Source organism: Saccostrea cucullata, unplaced genomic scaffold (genome assembly GCF_032062105.1).
Source record: "Saccostrea cucullata isolate Sc308-1 unplaced genomic scaffold, CSIRO_AGI_Scuc_v1 ctg2678, whole genome shotgun sequence".
NCBI lineage: Eukaryota > Metazoa > Mollusca > Bivalvia > Ostreida > Ostreidae > Saccostrea > Saccostrea cuccullata.
In genome coordinates this window covers 28,757-48,223 of record NW_026939317.1, presented here as the reverse complement: position 1 = coordinate 48,223, position 19,467 = coordinate 28,757, and the positions used below count along the sequence as shown (strand labels likewise).

At 33.3% G+C, this 19,467-nt stretch overlaps 1 protein-coding gene across 3 annotated transcripts in view; it reads right to left on the bottom strand.

Moving 5' to 3' along the window:
* LOC134252817 (platelet endothelial aggregation receptor 1-like) overlaps positions 1-7,599 on the bottom strand; it is a 33,545-nt gene extending 25,946 nt beyond the window's left edge. For 2 of the 3 annotated variants that reach the window (XM_062735363.1, XM_062735364.1), the window contains exons 1-4: positions 7,334-7,599; positions 7,166-7,218; positions 6,768-6,929; positions 4,486-4,542 (exon numbers count right to left, since the gene is read on the bottom strand). In XM_062735363.1, the coding sequence (XP_062591347.1) occupies positions 4,486-4,542; positions 6,768-6,929; positions 7,166-7,218; positions 7,334-7,497 (436 nt within the window). In that variant the 5' untranslated portion in view covers positions 7,498-7,599. Of the gene's footprint in view, positions 1-4,036; positions 4,098-4,485; positions 4,543-6,767; positions 6,930-7,165; positions 7,219-7,333 lie in introns of all 3 variants that reach the window. The other variant, XM_062735365.1, reaches the window with a different exon arrangement.
* Positions 7,600-19,467: the final 11,868 nt, after the last annotated feature.

Sequence of the window (19,467 nt, the reverse complement as noted above, 5' to 3'; positions counted from 1 at the left end):
GTAATTTTAGAAACAGATTTTAGCCAATCAGAATCTCTGTATGGGATTAGCACATACCAATTTATGGTTGAGTTCGACTTTTATACTCGGCGAGCAGAGTTTTGACACTGTTTACGGACATAAAAGAAAACAAAGACATGCATGTCATATATAGTTGTGTTGATAAATTATCGTAAAAGACAATGATAATAAACAGTTTGCCAGTGATTTCCTTTGAAAGTGTAAATGAGTGTATTTCTGAGGAGGGGGTACTGAGTGTAATTAGGAGTTAGATACCTTGTGTTATTATTATACTATGGGTTAAAAATTTATTTCCGAAACAATTGCCTGTGCTATTCACCCGAAACAAATGAACAACCAATCGATCTCCTTTATTGATAAACCTATTCTGCAAAAATAACAAACACACGTATTTTACCGTAACTTTTATAAATACATACCGTAAATCTGGAAGTTTTTACGTCGATTTTATTTTGCGAATTCGGGTCAAAATGCTGTTGATTAACTTTTACGTTTCAAAATTTTGCGAATGACCATTGCTTTGTCTACATATTCTTATTGGTAATTTAATTTTAAGAAAAATATTTTTGCGAATGCAATGAACTCGCAAATTTGCTAAAAATTTATCTACAGCAAAAATTTCCAGATTTACGGTATAAGTATATTCAGTATAAACCCATAATAAAACAACCAAGCCGTTTATTGTATTCTGTCCTCCTTGAAACTATTAAAATAGGAGGGAAGAGGATATCTATGCATTTCGACGACATATTATCAATTTACAATACAGTAGTAGCTTCCATTCAAATGTCGACGTGATGCATCCCAAAGAACCTGAAATAAAACACAGCATACAGTCTGACCCGTATCATCCATATTTGAATACTTTACAAGAAAAAGATTTTAATCGTAAGCCAACAATAAAGCTTCATGTTAAATTTAATTACTCCCATTTTTATGTAGCAAAATACGCTAATCACCATCACGTGGAGTATATTACTTCCAGTGAATTTGATCCTCAAGAGCATGCCCCACGTACAAAAAAATAATGTTTAAAACTAGACAAACTATTAACAAACAAGTTAATGAAACAAAGACACCAAGAGTTTCATTTAGAACCTTCATTTCGCAAGTTCTATGATCGATAAAAATATCTTATCAACAAATACAATCTACGGGTATATTCAGTAAACAATAGTCCCTATACTAGTACAGTCAACATAAGAAATATATGCTCCTCCGAAACATATTGAAGATGATTTTATTTTAACTTTTAACCCGCGTAGTTCTCTCCATATTTTAATGAATTTGTATTTTAATACATTGTAAGTACTTTGTATATTGTAACGCCATGATGCTATTTTTTAAACAAAATTATACAACTCATTTCTGTGTTTTCTGGCCTCATTGATTTTTATTAATCACTTTTTATTCGCGGGAACTGTATTTTTGTTTCATTGTGCGAGACAATGTGCTCGTGAAAATTTAATTCTCGTGTATATTAGCAAACTTTAAGATAATATAGAACAATATTTCCATTTCTATTTGTTTTCTCTGTGAAAACTCATTGAAAGTTATCGGTTGTACAGTTGATTTCTTTATAATTGCACCCTATGAACATTTAGCCAAACAATAGGTCTTAATGGAGCTAAGGAAGCCTTATATGCATGTAAATCTCATGCGTCTGTCTTTGAGGCTGATGTCCGTGGGCAGGGACTATTGAAATTGAAATGGGAGGCCTCATGTAATTTAAATCTATTACGACAAAAATCAAAAAATCTTTATTTACAATTACATATACAATATTGCACAATAAAATGTAAATATAAGGAAAACTCTCTAGTTTGTTGGGTTTGCCAGGGACAAAAACTATAGTTGGAAACGTGTGCATTAAGGACCTTCGCAAATTATCCCAGACACGTTTCCATGTTTCGTTGATTTATATTTTGCAATGTTCAGACTAAAAACAATGCTCTTGTCAATAAATGCAATCTAATCCAATTTAGCCGAATGTTTATTGATTTTATTCATACCTGTGAATAGTCCTCCGTGGCACCTGATTCCAACTATGGGGTCCCAGTCTGCTCTGCTTCTGATCCATTTTGTTTCATTGCATGGACTTTAATTTGAGCTTGTTTTTGTCATATCTTAATTTGTTTTCACCATTTGCATTGAGGACCAATCATTGTTATTGTTATTGGCTGATTCAGACTTCAACATTGTGTGACCGTGACACTGATCAATAGACTTGAGTGCCGAGTAAAGTTCTAGTTTAAAAGCCCTTCACCGACATGGTGATGTCTACATGATTTCGATAAAAGTGAAAATAAGGAACAGTGATATAATATTTATGTGTGCTACATAAGTTTGTCATATTCCCATCATATGAATATAATACCTATGTCCGGTCAAAGGGATCGTTTTCTTCTTCTAGGCACCTGCTCTTACCTCTGAATTTCATAAATTTTAAATTAACAACAATTAACGATTATCAATGATTGTTCAAACAAAGGCCTGAATTTATGTAAACATACACACAGAGAAGAAGGTAACCTTATCATAATCGTATTTCAAATCTAAAGCTCAAAAACTGAGTTTTCTGCATATAAATATCTTGCTGATGAATGTTCTTAACTCTCTGTTGAAAATAACATGACTTGGAGGTAGGCATCAGAGTAATTCTATTATTCACAATAGTCCATTTATCTTCCTTCATGAATTTTAATTCTCATGAAATTAAAAAGAACAAATTATTGCATGTACCTTACCAATTTCTTTCATTTTTCATACAATTGAAGAAAGATTCTTTTCTTTTATCTTTAGAAATATTTTTACTACATTTCAAATGTTTCATTCCATATCATGGAAAAATTCAATTTAAAAATAATGCCAATCTTTTTTTTTCTAAAAATGCTCACTAAAACTTTGCCTTTTTCGAAGTTTTTTGTACTGATGAATAAACATCGCCAAACGATTCATTAATCTGATAAATATTAATACAATTAACATAATCTGCTAAACAGTCATTATCAACGTCTAATTCGGAATTGGAAAAATTCTGTTGTCTAAGAAATTCATTTCCGTATACAACTTTAGAATGATGTCCGGTGTACTTCACGTCACAATACTCATCATCTTCTACGTCTGTGTCTGGTTTCAAGAAACATCTTAATGTTTCATCTTTTTGCAAATCATCTGCATTTTGTATTGCATAGCTCACATCAAAAAACACTTCCTCTGAATTTTCGCTGTCCGTATGAATGTCTGTTTGTGATTCTTTTTCTTCTGTTTGGATTCTTTCCTCACATTGTTCAGAAATTGTATCAGGGGAGAGCCCCGGGCAGTGAGATGGGTTCTCCATGTTTTCATCACTATCAGATAAACTGCTAAGCTGTACTCTGAGACTTAAATGATGGTAAATCCCCGATGTTGTGTGAGAGTATATGTCCTCAGCTTGATGAGATTGTGGATTAGTGCCAGAGGACGTATCTTCGACATGTAACAATTGTTGATGTCCCAATGTATATCTTTCTTTGAAAATAGGAAAATTTCATTATGAATTCCTCAATCATAATAGAACAATTTCAGTCCTAACTAGAATGTCGATTATTTAATAAATAATAGATTTATCTGTAAATATTTCAGAATAGAAATAAATTTTAGATTTCATACTGACAATCTGTCACAATATTTTTCTGTTTCATATCAAAATTCTGTAAAATGACGAATTAACATATTTAAGGGAACCTAGAAATTCTAAAATAACCTACAAGTGCGACGTACAACAGAAGACATGTTTGTACAGAAAGACTTATTTTATGCTACATCAAAGGAACTTTGTATGAATGATAGAATTTAAACAACTCTGTATATTAAATGTTACCTTCCTTTGCCTCTCTTAATCTTTTCTTCATCCAAAAGAATTTTTTTTAAAAAAAATAATTAAAACTAAATAATTTATACATTTAAAGAATATGTAGTAATGAAGTGCAATCGGTGGGTCTCTTCTTAAACTATTCATCAGTAAAGAGCTTACCTTAGGCAGGTGACCCCAGCTGCAAGCAGTAAAACGACTGATATTGCCGATGATAAAGTAACTGTGGGTAAATTTGTTGGGTTTGTGTTATCATAAGCCACAATTAAACGTTTTTTGAGATTTGGAGTCATGCACTTTTTAACAATTTTCTATATATTACCTTGAACACCTACATAAAGATATGCAATAGAACTGTCGTCAAAGCACGAAATAATTGAAGTAAATTTCAATGCTATCTTATTATAAAGCATATAAATTTTGCTTATCCTTGAAAATGCAGACATCGACACATCCATGGGTTCAACTTGTCTTTGCTATATTTTTGCTATTTTCCTTTCCTTTACCTTTCTTTATCAATTCTGCTTTATGTATAAAGCTAAAATTAAAATGCTTGTTTAAAAGGGGATAAATCAATTAAGAGTATTTAGTATCTTTTCTAGGATACATACTGGATAAGATGTAAAAACTTATTGTTGTTCCTAAGCTTGTTTCGACAGTCTCTGGTTCTGTGAAATGTAAAGAAAAGAGAGACATCATTAAGGCATTCTCCAGGCAACTACATAAATTTACAACAGAGTTGTTCTGATGTGGTAGCTGAAATGTATGTGGTTATTCAAATATGAAAATATAGATTATGATTCATGAGTGATGGCAATTTCTCTTGTCAGAAAAATCAGTAATTAAAACACAGATAAATACAGAATAAGAAAATAATAGGAATATTTTAAGAGAGAAAAAAAAATTTAAACGTATAGAGAGAAAAAGAGACTTTTCCGTTTTTTATTGATCATGACAAGGAGCACACGGCGGATGTGACCGGTTGGCAGGGGATGCTCACTCCTCCATGGCACCTGATCCCACCTCTGAAGTTTTGGGGGCCCGTGTTTGCTCTGCTCCTATTTTGTATTGTTTTATTGACTTTTGATCTTGAATACTATTCGTTATCTCCGTATGTTTCATTTCATTACATTGTTTATGATGATATTATTAATCTATAGTAATTTTATTCAATACTGCCAATGTCTTTCAAATCGCTAATATCTACAATTTTATAACACAAAAAATTTAAACTCGAATTCATTCAGTATAAACTTAACAAATTTTTTCATCCTCAGTTGGTTGAATCAATTAAAATCGGTCAAAGATATGAATTTTCTTCTTTCGCAAATAGACAAGACAAAATAGACAATAGGCGAGATTTTAACGACATACTTAAATCATCTGATTTTTTTTTCAGTGTAAGATACGTTTCAAGATACGCAGGTTAAAATAGCGGTATTTATTTGGTTCAAGGTTTTGGACATCAAAGTGATGATGATTAGAAATGACGCGAATAGTAAACAAGGGCATCCTAGCATTCAAATATGCTTCTATCAGGGTAGAAATAAAAATGCAACAGGTGAATTAATTACGGTATGTTTTTGCAATATATTGGCTAAAAAAAGGTTCCTGAAATTCATTTGAAAAAAGATAAAAAGTTCGTGTAAAAATATCATGAAGTATTGTGATATTTTTGGGAGGAAATCATGATATATAGCGATACAATTATTTTGTCGATACTTATCCCCTACCCGAAAGCAACACGTTTAGCTCTTAAGTTTTGGGCAATAAATTATTTTAAGCCACTCTGGTTTTACACACAAGTACTCTGAGGTTGACGTCAAGAGGATGCTGGATTCCCTAATTAACAACATTTATGCAGTCTTCGAAGGCCAGGTCTCCAACAAACTTTTAAAATGCTATGGACCTAATTATGTTTATTTATTTATTCAGAAGACCTTTTTTAGATCCTTATCCAGCAGAATTTTATTCAAAGACTGTTACATGAGACGAAAACACTTATTTTGACCTTCAATGGCAGATTTGGGTAGATTAATGACCTTATATCAATCAATCATTGTTTCTTTCAATTATGTGTCTACTAACTTGAAACAAAAGAAGATACAGGGTCTGTCAGACCTGTTTCTTATTTGGTTGCTTTACTGGCAATTGAAGAAAAGGGAAAATGGTTAAAACCAAACTTTGTGACAGATGAGATGACTTTAGCTTCTTCATGTCAATTTTCCTTCTCTTAGTACCGGTAGTGATAGTCCGCTATTGCTTGCATATGGTGATAACGTCTCCAAACTTATTTTTCCAGGGGTCCATGTTTAATGCTTGTCAACAGATTTTTTTTTTTTTGGTAGATTTTTGGTGGTAGAGTATTATTCACCATATCTTTACCCTTTTGATTTTCATTTTACAATTTTCAAACTAATATTTCAGCCTTTGCAATGAAGCAAAATATACATGTACGTATTGAAATGAAACATTCATGCTTGAATACAAAATTATATTTATATAAATATGCCTTTTTCAAGAAGTGGAGAATAATTTGATTTAAAACACACATAACTCCTTTAGCAAATCAGTGACCGTGTTTTCATTGAAAAACTGACGTAAGATTCGATTAATGAAAAGAAATCTGAGAAACTCCTGTAAAATTCGAAAATCAATAAAGGATAAAATGAGGATATGTTAATTTTTTTATATAGTTTCCAAAATATCATGCCGAAAAGCAAAGCATATTTAGGTAAAATAAATCTATATCAATATAAAGTAAAATAATATAAAAAAATATATAAGGTGTATTTTGAAATCTTTCCGTATATGAGCACTTATCTCTACTAATAAACATGTAAAATAATCATCTACTTTTGGTCTGCATAAAAGAAATGAAAGGATTTCTCACCCTGATCTGTACAATTAACGCTGGTCGTGTTACACAGACACCCCTTTTCTGTATCACAGTACTGATAAGGTAAACAGTCACATGTTTTAAAACATTTTGGTCCATAGTGGTTGGGAGGACAGGTCTCGGAACAATTATAGCCCCGGTACCCAGGATCACATTCTGGTAGTTAAATACATTGTTTAACATGACCTTTCATTTGAATGGCATCAGTTAATTTCAATCGAAATATGAGATTTTTAAAGCTTTTCCCACACATAAGAAACTTAGAATGATCAGAAATTTCTATTTATATCCTACCAGTTTTAGTGTATATATCTGAATTCCTGTATAAAACTTGACATGAAGTAATTTTGTTTACTGTTTTCTGCTTTACACTTGTTATCAAAGGTTCATACCTACACACATGTTTCCAACTGGTTTGAAGTCCTTGCAGCATGAGCGGATGTCTCTAGAATATATACGTTCCGTAAAGTTTTTAGACAAAAAGATTTTTTAAAAGATAATAAATATTGCTTAATTTCTTTTCTTTTAAAGGTAAAAATATTAAGTACGTAATCTCTTACAGTAACTCATTAACGCAAACACCATATCCATACACATTTTCACAGAACACCATCAAACTGTTTAAAGAACACAAACAAGCAAGTATCCAAAGTTTCATTATTAAAATAAACTCGAAATCTAGTGATCGATCAAAATATTCACAGCAAAATCCATCTGGTTTCATTTCATGAGATCATGGTTTATATAGAAAAAAAAACTTATTCATTTTGAATTTTAGAAGGAAGTGTAATTAATTATCAAATTTCCAGAAATCCGGAAATTTGATTCTTAAAAGTTGTTCCCCTCCGATGAGTAATCATAATAAACTAAAACATGGTTTCAAAACAAGAAAATTTCCGAATATTAATTTTACATATAAAACATAGAGAAAATAAATAGTTGATTTAGTTCCATTCCAAGCAACTTGATTTAAGAGCAGATATGATTATGTAGATAACTTTAATCTTAATTTGTTTAATTATTTTTTTTAATCCCTAGTCAATCCTCTATTTAAAAAAGTATTTTCATTTAATGCTCATGGAAAACTTTGTTTATTGAAAATTATGTTCTAAATTCACCAGTTCATGATCAGCCGAACATAAATTATTCATAAAATAAAACTCAAAACACTTTATATAGGATGAGCTCGCATACACGAGTGCAAAAGACACTAATGCAGTATACAAAGCAGTATTTCGTTTGAACTCTTAAATCCATGTCATTTTACAGAAGAAAAAACTTAAATAAGGCAACAACATCAAAACGAACAAAGATATGTACGAAATAATGGTACTTGAAGGGGTGGTTGGGGTGGGGATTAGTCTGTTGCAGTGTAGCAGTATGTGCTAATCTCGGACAAAGAGCAAAATTAAAAGATGAGTGGGTTAAAAATATCAATTCCAGATTTTAATTGTAGCATTGAATAATTCAAATTTAATTTTCCATAAAAACCATTCGACATCTTTTCGATGTAATTTTAGAAACAGATTTTTAGCCAATCAAAATCTCTTGCGTTATTAGCACACGCCGTTTTATGGTTGAGTTCGACTTTTCTACTCGGCCAGCAAAGTGTTTTGACACTGTTTATGGACATAAAAGAAAAAGAAGACATGCATGCCATATATATGGCTGTAAATTATCGTTAAAGACAATGATAATAAATAGTTTGCCAGTGCATTTCCTTTGAAAGTGTAAATGAGTATATTTCTAACGAGTGTTATTCGGAGTTAGATACCTTGTGTTATTATTATACTATGGGTTAAATTTTTATTTCCGAAACAAGTGCCTGTGCTATTCACCCGAAACAAATGAACAACCAATCGATCTCCTTTATTGATGAACCTATTCTGCAAAAATAACAAACACACGTGTTTTACCGTAACTTTTATGAACACGTATAAGTCTATTCAGTATAAACCCATAATATAACAACCAAGCCGTTTATTTCTGACCTCCTTGAAACTATTAAAATAGGAGGGGAAAGGATATCTATGCATTTCGACGACGTATTATCAATTTACAAAATAATAGTAGCTTCCATTCAAATGTCGACATGATGCATCCCAAAGAACCTGAAATGAAACATAGCATACAGTCTGACCCGTAGCATCCATATTTGAATACTTTACAAGAAAAAGATTTTAATCGTAAGCCAACAATAAAGCTTCATGTTAAACTTAATGACTCCCCTTTTTATGTAGCAAAATACGCTGATCACCATCACGTGGAGTGTACATATATCTTCCAATTAATTTGATCCTCAAGAGCATGCTCCACTTACAAAAAAACATGGGCCTTATAGGTCACCTGAGCATCGTGAAACAACTTTCCAACGATTGAATTTGGTTTATGTTTTAAACTAGACATCATGGCATTCACAATTTTGAAAGAGGCGTCATTGCTAATCATAACTATACACTTAGCATGTTTAGTTTGGTTTTTTAATACCCATAGACAGACTAGGGGAACAAAAAAACATGCATTTCAACTAATCAGTAATATTCAGCAATAATCAGTAGTGCCACTACCATACATGAACCCCTGGCCCTTAGTCCACACATTTCACAATTTTGAAAAAGGCGCCCTTGCTTATCAAAATGTTTTATTAATACCAAGGAGAAGATTTGAAACAATTAATTCATTTTCAGTATATAAGTAGACCCCCCTCTATGGTACCCCTGACCAAGGGGCCATAAAATTCACAATTCAGGGAGAATGGCCCTTGCTCATCATAGCTATATATTAGGTACTTCATCTGCTAAATATCCAGGAGCAGAGAAGAAAAATTTCAAAATTTAATGTATTTTCTCTATATAATAAATAGGCCCCACCCTAAGACCAGACCCCTGATCCTGGGGCCATAAAATTCACATTTTTGGACGAGGCATTCTTCCTCAACATAACTATATACTTAGTTTGATTGTTTAATACCCAGGAGCAGAGAATTAATGTATTTTCACTATGTAATCAATAAAGCCTGACCCTAATACCAGAACCCCTGACCCAGGGGCCATAAAATTCACAATTTTGGTAGAGGCAATCTTCCCCATCATAACTATATACTTAGTTTGTTTGTTTAATACCCAGGAGCAGAGAAGAATATTTTCCACGAATTAATGTATTTTCACTATATAATCAATAAAGCCCGGACCTAGCACTAGAACCCCTGATCCTTGGGCCATGAATTTCTTAATTTTGGTAGAGGACTCAATGGTCATTACGTTCATACTAACAGTTTGACTGCTTGATGTCTAGGAGTAAAGAAGAAGATTTTTAAAGACTGCATTAATTTTAGTGGTTTTGGCCCCACCCCTCAGACCCTATGGGGCATGAAACATGAAATTCACAATTTCTGTTCCCCTTCACCCATAAATGCATCATGCCAAATTTGGTGGAAATTGGTTGAGAGGTTGCAGAGAAGAAGCTAAAAATGTTCAAAAGTTTACGACCAATTGACGACGAACGACGTACGACGACGGACGAAAACAGATAGCAATAGGTCATCTGAGTGACTCAGGTGACCTAATAATGTTTAAAACGAGACAAACTATTAACAAACAAATTAATGAAACAAAGACACCAAGAGTTTCATTTAAAAACCTTCATTTCGCAAGTTCTATGATCGATAAAAATATCTTATCAACAAATACAATCTACTGGTATATTCAGTAAACAATAGTTCCTATACTAGTACAGTCAACATAATAAATACACGCTCCTCCGAAACATATGGAAGATAATTTTATTTTAACTTTTAATCCGCATAGTTCTCTCCATATTTTAATGAATTTGTATTCTAACACATTGTAAGTACTTTGTATATTGTAACGTCATGTCAGATGCTATTTTTAAACAAAAATTATACAAATAATTTCTGTGTTTTCTGGCAACAACGATTTTTATTAATCACTTTTTATTCGCGGGAACTGTATTTTTGTTTCATTTTGCGAGACAATGTGCTCGTGAAAATTTAATTCTCGTGTACATTAGCAAGCTTTAAGATAATATAGAACAATATTTCCATTGCTATTTGTTTTCTTTGTGAAAAATCATTGAAAGTTATCGATTGTACAATTTATTTCTTTATAATTGTACTCGATGAACATATAGCCAAACAATAGGTTGCACTGGAGCTAGGGAAGCCTTATACTCATGTAAATCTCGTGCCTTTTTCTTTGAGTCTGATGTCAGTGGGCAGGGACTATTGAATTTGACATGGGAGGCCTCATGTAATTTAAATCTATTACGACAAAAATCAAAAAAACTTTATTTACAATTACATTTACAATATTGCACAATGAAATGTAAATAAAATGAACAACTGTCTAGTTTGTTGGGTATGCCAGGGACATCAACATTAAAGACCCTCGCAAAATATCCCAGGCACGTTTCCATGTATCGTTGATAGATATTTCGCAATGTCTAAAATAAAAACAATGCACTTGTCAATAAATGCAATCTAATCCAATTTAGTCGAATGTTTATTGATTTTATTCATACCTGTGATTAGTCCTCCGTGGCACCTGATTCCAACTATGGGGTCCCTGCTTGCTCTGCTTCCGATCCGATTTATTTCAATGCATGGACTTTAATTTGAGCTTGATTGCTGTTCTTTATCTATATATTTCATACATCAAATGTAATTGAATATACATCACAAAAATATCGAACTTACGTTTAGGTCGACATCATATTGCACATTAAGATTATCGAATTTATCACCTTTAACGATCCTTAAAAAGTCATTATCCTCTCCGCTTGAAAAGCAGGATGATGGGTAGTCCATCCGCACGACTGTCTGTCTGTTATCCTTTAAGTCCCCATCTCTTTTTCCACTGAATGATATGTGATGAGACTTTTACAGAATCATTGTTACTTAGTGCCATTGGGCATCTTATATTTTATTTTTTGATCGGACATACATTTTAGGGAAACAAATAAAATTGGCTTAAAGTGTCAACATGTTTATTTAAATAATATTTATGTAACCTATAATTAACATTAGTACAAAAATAATATAAAATTTGTTTCGATCCCTATTTCAAAAGAATGAAAATGGGAAAAGGGCAGGGAAAGGTCTCATACCTAAAATGTCTGTTGTACTGAAAAAGCGAGAGGCACCAATTGACATCTTAAAACTTCAATATAACTTTTAAATTCAAATAATTATTTTCATCCTTTACATTTTCATAGCAAATATTAATCCTTTTTTATACCTTTGCAAGAGTGTGTGTGCTGTCGTTCATAATTCAAATAAATTTATTTGATTTCTTCGTAATATAAAATTATAAAAGGAAAACAGCCTAATATCTAGCACGTAGAATAACATCACTGGACAGCTTTATAATTTTTATGCCATTATGTATCTTTAATATCAAAAATAAATTGCAAGAATAAAGTACATTTGCATGCTAAATTATAATATTATAATGCAGCATAGATGTAAATATATTTTAATTTTTCAGTACTAAAATATACGTGTAAGAATAATTAATAACTTTTTAAGGATACGATAGTAAGTAACGATGCATTTACCTGTAATTGCAAGTATCATATCAAGTTACATTTAGACAGAAAATAATATTAATTGATAAAATAACACAAACATGTTAGAATCCAATGTATCAATGCTGAACTTGTTTTCACCTTTCATTGCTTGCCTTAATCTTTTTTCATCCAAATTCTTAAATGAAATTGTGGTATAAAATTGAATGTTCAAAAGAAATGTGTTTTATGATAAAACGGACTCGGTAGATCAATTTCTGAAATAAGTTTTTTTTTTTTTTTTTTTTTTTTTTTTTGATATTACCGAGGAAATAGTAACTGAGTAAATCTGTTACGCTTGTTTTTTCATAAATTTAATTAAAAATGTTTTTAAATTTGAAGTCATGTACATTTTGTACACTATATTTATCTGTAGCCTTGATAACCTGATCAAAAGGAACACATAAAAATAAATTTTAACTCATCTTATTTGGTTGCATATTTTTCTCCGTATTCTTGAAAATATATAAACCATCCTTTATCTAAACCTGTCTTTGTTATGTTTATGCTAGTTTCTTCATCTACGTTTATCAATTATAATTAGATCTAAATCTTCATCTTAACAAGAGATCATACCATGCAGTGTCTATACGATTTTTTTAGCTTAAATAGATTATTGAAAAGGTTTGCTTTCCTTCTAAAGATACTTACAGACTTTTATTTCACTATTTGTTGTTGCTACCAGTGTTGCTACCAGTTTTGTTTCTTTGTAATTGTACAAGAACGGAAACACAATACGAAGGTCAGAGTCCAGACAACAAAGATATAATATTTAAGACAGAGTCCTAAGATGTAAAATTTGATTTATTCTAATATGATAGTTGAAATGATACTGAAACTACAGCTTATGATCTATTGCGGATTAGGTTACTAAAGACTAATTAATGTTATGGGAATTTTAACAACCACGATGAAAACAGCATTTTGTAAACTCTAAGGTCACTGAAATAATCTCATTAGCAAATACATCTTTCATTGGGTCGTGTGACCTGTCAACAGGTCATGCGAACTCCTATCTAACCTCTGAAGTTTCAGGGGATCCGTGTTTTACGCCTTGTTAACAGGTTTGTATTTATAGATTTTTTGTGATCGATCACTATAAGTAATATCTTTAACATTCTGATTTGGATTTTATTTTACAATTACAAAACTATTCTTTCACTTTTCAAAATTTAATATTTTAAGAGACAGTCCATCGAAAAACCAGATAGTATTGTAATAGTAGTAATAGGCGGCACATCAAATGTGACGAATATTTGATATTTTATTGAAAACAATGTCAATGTAGTCCAAATGCAATAATGTAATAGAAGATCTGTTTGAAAATTGCTTATTTAGTACAATTTCGTTTTGTGTTCTTGAATTCCCCTATACCTCTCCTTGAATGTAGGTAAGAAACAAAGAACTGTAAATTCTAATACACTCAAACGTCTACAATTCACTCCGAACAAAATCAAGGGGATATTTATCCTTCTGTGTAAAAAATAAAATCAGTGGGACAATATTTTCAATAGCAGTTTTCTAACAATATAAATAGACGTTTTTCTCCCGTGGCGTCAGGAAATCTGCTTAATCCCTTTCTATCTAATTATTTTTAAAAGTTTTAACAGCTCTACGCACTTTTTAAGCTGATATGGTTTTTCGCACAAATTAACGTCACATAGATTGAAAAGGTAAAATTATAAATATTTATTTTTATTATATTATGTTTAGAAAAAAAATACATAATTTTTATATATCTGGAAATCAATTCGTAGAAATGCATCAATTTAGACAAATATGAAAAAAAGCATTATCCTTTTGTTCGAATAAATTAAATGAAAGCTTCTCATCAGGATCTGCACAATTATCACTGGTCATGTTACACATACATCCTTTCTCTGTATCACAATATTGATAGGATATCGAGTCACATATATATAAACGTCTTCGTCCATAGCGGTTGGGAGGACAGTTCAAGGAACAATTACGGCCCCGTTAACCAGGATCACAATCTGGAAGTTATACATTACCTGAACTTTCATTAAAATGGCATCAGTTCATTACAATTTCAATTGGAATGTGTGAAATTTTCAAGAGCATTCCCAACACTTAAGAAACTTTGAATTATCAGAAATGTATATTTATAACACAGTTTTAACGTTTATATTTGAATTCTTGCACAAATATTGACATGAAGCATATTTTTTCTCTTTTCTTTGCTTTGCACTAATGTTATAAAAAGGCACATACCTACACACATATTTCCAACAAGTTTGTAGTCTTGCAGCAAGACCGGATGCCTCTAGAAAATATATCTTCCTTCGAGTTTTTTTTTTCACAAAAAGCTTTTTTGAAAGATAACATTTATTTATTCGTCTCTTTTCATCAAAGAAAAAGAAATAATTAAGGATTTTCTCACCCATTTTTGCAGACATTATCTCCAGTGACGTTTAGACATAATACCATTAAATTGTTTAAAGAACACAGACAAGCAAGTATCCAAAGTTCCATTGTTAAAATAAATTTGAAATGTATCGAATGATCAGAACACTCATATCTAAATCCATTTGCTTCCATTTCATGAGTTTATGGTTTAGAAAGAACAATATAAGTTAATATTTAAACGGAAAGCCGTTTTCTATATTTTCATTATAGCGAAAGTTATCGCCCTTGTCATTTTTATAACTAATTATATATGTGCTTAAATAAATACTTAATTAGTGTTGAATTTGAATTAAAGTTATCAATAATAATCTTTGTATATTACTTTAGTTGGGTTACTAAAGATTTGTTGATTGAAAGCTTGATTAGTGTTTTAATTAGTATGTAAATATCTAATCACTATGTATTATAGGTGGTATTAAGATATATAGGTTTTTTACTGGCATTTTTAAAGAAGAGGTTCTGGAGGTCAAACTCGAAAATCCTTGTTAGTGCATGTAAGTGTGCGGACTTCCCTACTTATATTGTACAGTGATAAGTGTGCGGTCTTCCCTGCTTATTGCTTGACAGAGTGTGTGGTCATCCCAGCTCTGTAATTTGCATCTCTTAGCAGCAAGTGTGCGGACATCCCTGCTTGTTGCTGCGCAAGATCAGGTGTGTGGACATCCCTGCCTGCATCTTGTGGTAGAGCATTGGTGTGCGGACATCCCTGCCAGTGTCTCTAGTCTAGAACCGTATTAGTGTCAAGTGTGCGGTCATCCCTGCTTGTCACTGCGCAAGGGTAAGTGTGCGGTCATCCCTGCTTGTCTCTTGTGGAAGTGCGCTGGTGTGTGGACTTCCCTGCCAGTGTCACTTGTTCGCTACCAGTAAAGACCCTATATAATGCAGTACCAAGTGATTAAGACTGCGCATTGTATATATTTGCAGCATCTCAAGGCTATCCGTTTTTATCACGGGTACGAGCCTGCGGGGGTTCACAGGCAGTGACCTCCCTTGCACGTTACATAAAATTTGGTGGCAGCGGTGGGATACCTTGAGATAGCTGAGCGATGGAAGACGTGGACAAAGAACTGTCTCTGATAGAAGAGAAGCTTGCAGAGCTGAAGGAAGAAAGTCTAAGGAACAAAAGTTTCAAGTCGTCGACTCCAGTGACCCCGCGTAGGAAAGACAAAGTAAGAGACTCAGGTGTTGGTGTATCTCGAATATCCGGAGAGTTGCGACCGACAGAAGAAACGTCACCAACGCATGAACATGATGGTGCGTCAACCCAGCACGCACCTATCCTTGAAGAAAAGTCTATAGGACAATCTCTCAGGGACATGTTTAGAGAAGCCGGAGAGGGACCTCGCGATTACACTCATTCAGAGTCTCCTACAAGATTCGATAGAGAAGCGGCGCAAAACGACAAACATTGGCGTAGACTTCGTCCTGAAGAACTTTACAGAGACGATCAAGACGATTCTCTTCTCCCTGGGATAACAAGAAGGAGATCCAGAATTAGATTTGCAAGTCCTCATAGCGGAGACGACGCGCTAGCAGAGTTTCCAGCGCAAAGACAAATGATAAAGCCAGCAACGTATGATGGCAGTGGTCCCTGGTTGGATTATCATGCGCATTTCGAGGCATGTGCGGAAATAAGTGGATGGAAATATCATCAGAAAGGATTGTATTTAGCAGTTTCTCTTCGGGGAAGTGCACAGGGAGTGTTAGGTAACATGCCAAAGGGAACAAAGCCCGATTATCAGACACTTGTAAAAGCCCTTGAAGACAGATTTGCGCCCCCGAGTCAAACTGAGCTATACAGGGTGCAGATGCGTGAGCGGCGCCAAAGAGCTGGAGAATCTCTTCCAGAGTTAGGACAGGCTATTCGCAGACTTGCCAACTTAGCCTACCCCACTGCGACAGCTGAGATTCGGGAAACACTGTCTAAAGACCAATTTGTGGACGCATTGGTCGACTCGGAAATGCGCATCCGCATAAAGCAGGCGCGTCCTAAACATCTTAATGAAGATATACAATTGGCTGTCGAATTAGAAGCTTACAACAGAGCTGAGAAAAAGAACTATGCGCGCCCAACTACCGTTGAATCCGCGGAAGGAAGAACTGCCTCGATACTTGAGGAATTAAGCGCAAAGTTTGAGACTTTGCAGAGGGAATTCAAAGAAATGAAAGGCACCTGGGCCAGCAAGTGAACCTGATTGGTTCTGTTTACCATTGGGTTAAACAAAATATAACATTTTGTTTTGCGCAATGGTAAATGTGATACTGTAATTACTATTCTGTTGAGTAGAATATTTTTACATATTTTATTTTGCAGAATGGGGAATACAGTGTAGATATTTGTTTTTGTAAATAGCATTTGTTCGATTCTTAAAAATGCAGTTGTGTTTTTTTTATGCGAGGACGCATAAAGCTGGGGTGGGGGTGATGAAACGGAAAGCCGTTTTCTATATTTTCATTATAGCGAAAGTTATCGCCCTTGTCATTTTTATAACTAATTATATATGTGCTTAAATAAATACTTAATTAGTGTTGAATTTGAATTAAAGTTATCAATAATAATCTTTGTATATTACTTTAGTTGGGTTACTAAAGATTTGTTGATTGAAAGCTTGATTAGTGTTTTAATTAGTTTGTAAATATATAATCACTATGTATTATAGGTGGTATTAAGATATATAGATTTTTTACTGGCTTTTCTAAAGAAGAGGTTCTAGAGGTCAAACTCGAAAATCCTTGTTAGTGCATGTAAGTGTGCGGACTTCCCTACTTATATTGTACTGTGATAAGTGATAAGTGTGCGGTCTTCCCTGCTTATTGCTTGACAGAGTGTGTGGTCATCCCAGCTCTGTAATTGGCATCTCTTAGCAGCAAGTGTGCGGACATCCCTGCTTGTTGCTGCGCAAGATCAGGTGTGTGGAGATCCCTGCCTGCATCTTGTGGTAGAGCATTGGTGTGCGGACATCCCTGCCAGTGTCTCTAGTCTAGAACCGTATTAGTGTCAAGTGTGCGGTCATCCCTGCTTGTCACTGCGCAAGGGTAAGTGTGCGGTCATCCCTGCTTGTCTCTTGTGGAAGTGCGCTGGTGTGTGGACTTCCCTGCCAGTGTCACTTGTTCGCTACCAGTAAAGACCTTATATACCGCAGTACCAAGTGATTAAGACTGCGCATTGTATATATTTGCAGCATCTCAAGGCTATCCGTTTTTATCACGGGTACGAACCTGCGGGGGTTCACAGGCAGTGACCTCCCTTGCACGTTACAATATAATTACAAAATAATAAGTTAATATAATTTAGAAGAAAGTGTAATTAATTATCGAATTTCTCGAAATTAGGAAATTTGATTCCTTAAACTGGTTTCCCTCCGAAGTAATAATTTACAAGTAACCAAAACACTAGCTTCAAAACAGGGAAATTAACGAACATTAATCTAACGTAAAAAAAAACAAAATGAAGGAATATATGTATTCGGTTAATTTCAATCCCAATTAACCTGATTTAAAAGCAGATCGGAATATGAAGCTAACGCTAACATTAGTCTGATACATTCATTTTTTTATTATCTTTATAACAATTTCATCCTTCATTAAAAAACATATTTTCAGTTAATGCTTAAGGAAAACTTATTTAGAATCAGAGGTACCCATTAATATAAAAAAGTAAAACTTTAATTGCACCTTGACCTCTCGGAAAATATCAAATTTAGACTGAAAAGGTTATGTATCTAGGCAATTCGACGACATATAATTTACAATACTGTAGTTACTTTCATTCAAACGCCGACGCGATATATCCCCTTGAACCTGAAATAATGAAACATATATAAACAAATGAACGATACCAGGCACGTCTCATTCACATTATGATACTTGACAAGAAAAACATTTTTATCTTAGTCCAAGAACAAACCTTTTTGAAAAATGTTATGGCTTCCCATATACAAAAGCTATTCAATAAATAATGTTCTGAACTGTATGACATACAATACAGATATCATATGACATTAAACTTGACTTTCTCTCATTATTGAATCTTTAATGAATTTATAACAGTTTATGTGACCACTTTTCATCACATATTTTCATCGTGAGAAGCTGGGAAGGAATATTCGAGACACTGCATTATAAATGAATGTAAAGAATCAGTATACTAGAGTGAAAATAAAAGCTTCATTAAAGCTGCTGTAAAACTTGTTAAAAGTCCAAAAGAAATATTCACTGAAATATGTGACATTAACAGCAACCAGTGATGTTTTATAGACAAATGAGCAGGTGGCTTTCAATGATAAAAAAATTATATGGGTACCGTCCTTGTCAATAAAAATTATAACAACTTATGTACTGTTCGCTAAATTTCAACAAATAATATTTGATGATGTATGATTGACTTCAAGACACATAACAAATTTGATAGACATCATATCGGGAGTACTTAACTCTGTTTTTAAGAAACGTTTGACGGTAAAAAAGCTTGGTACCCAAAGGTCACCCTATATGTAGAAACATGAGTGAAACGACAGCGTGTACGAAAGTCTTAACAAGCTAATTCAGAGAATTTGTGTCCCCCGCTTAGGGAAAAAGTAAACCATGCGCAGTTCGGGGGAGGGGAGGGGGTAGGGGTCGGATCCCCTTGACTGAATTTGTAGAATTATTAAATGTATGTTTGTATACTGAAGCAAATAAAATA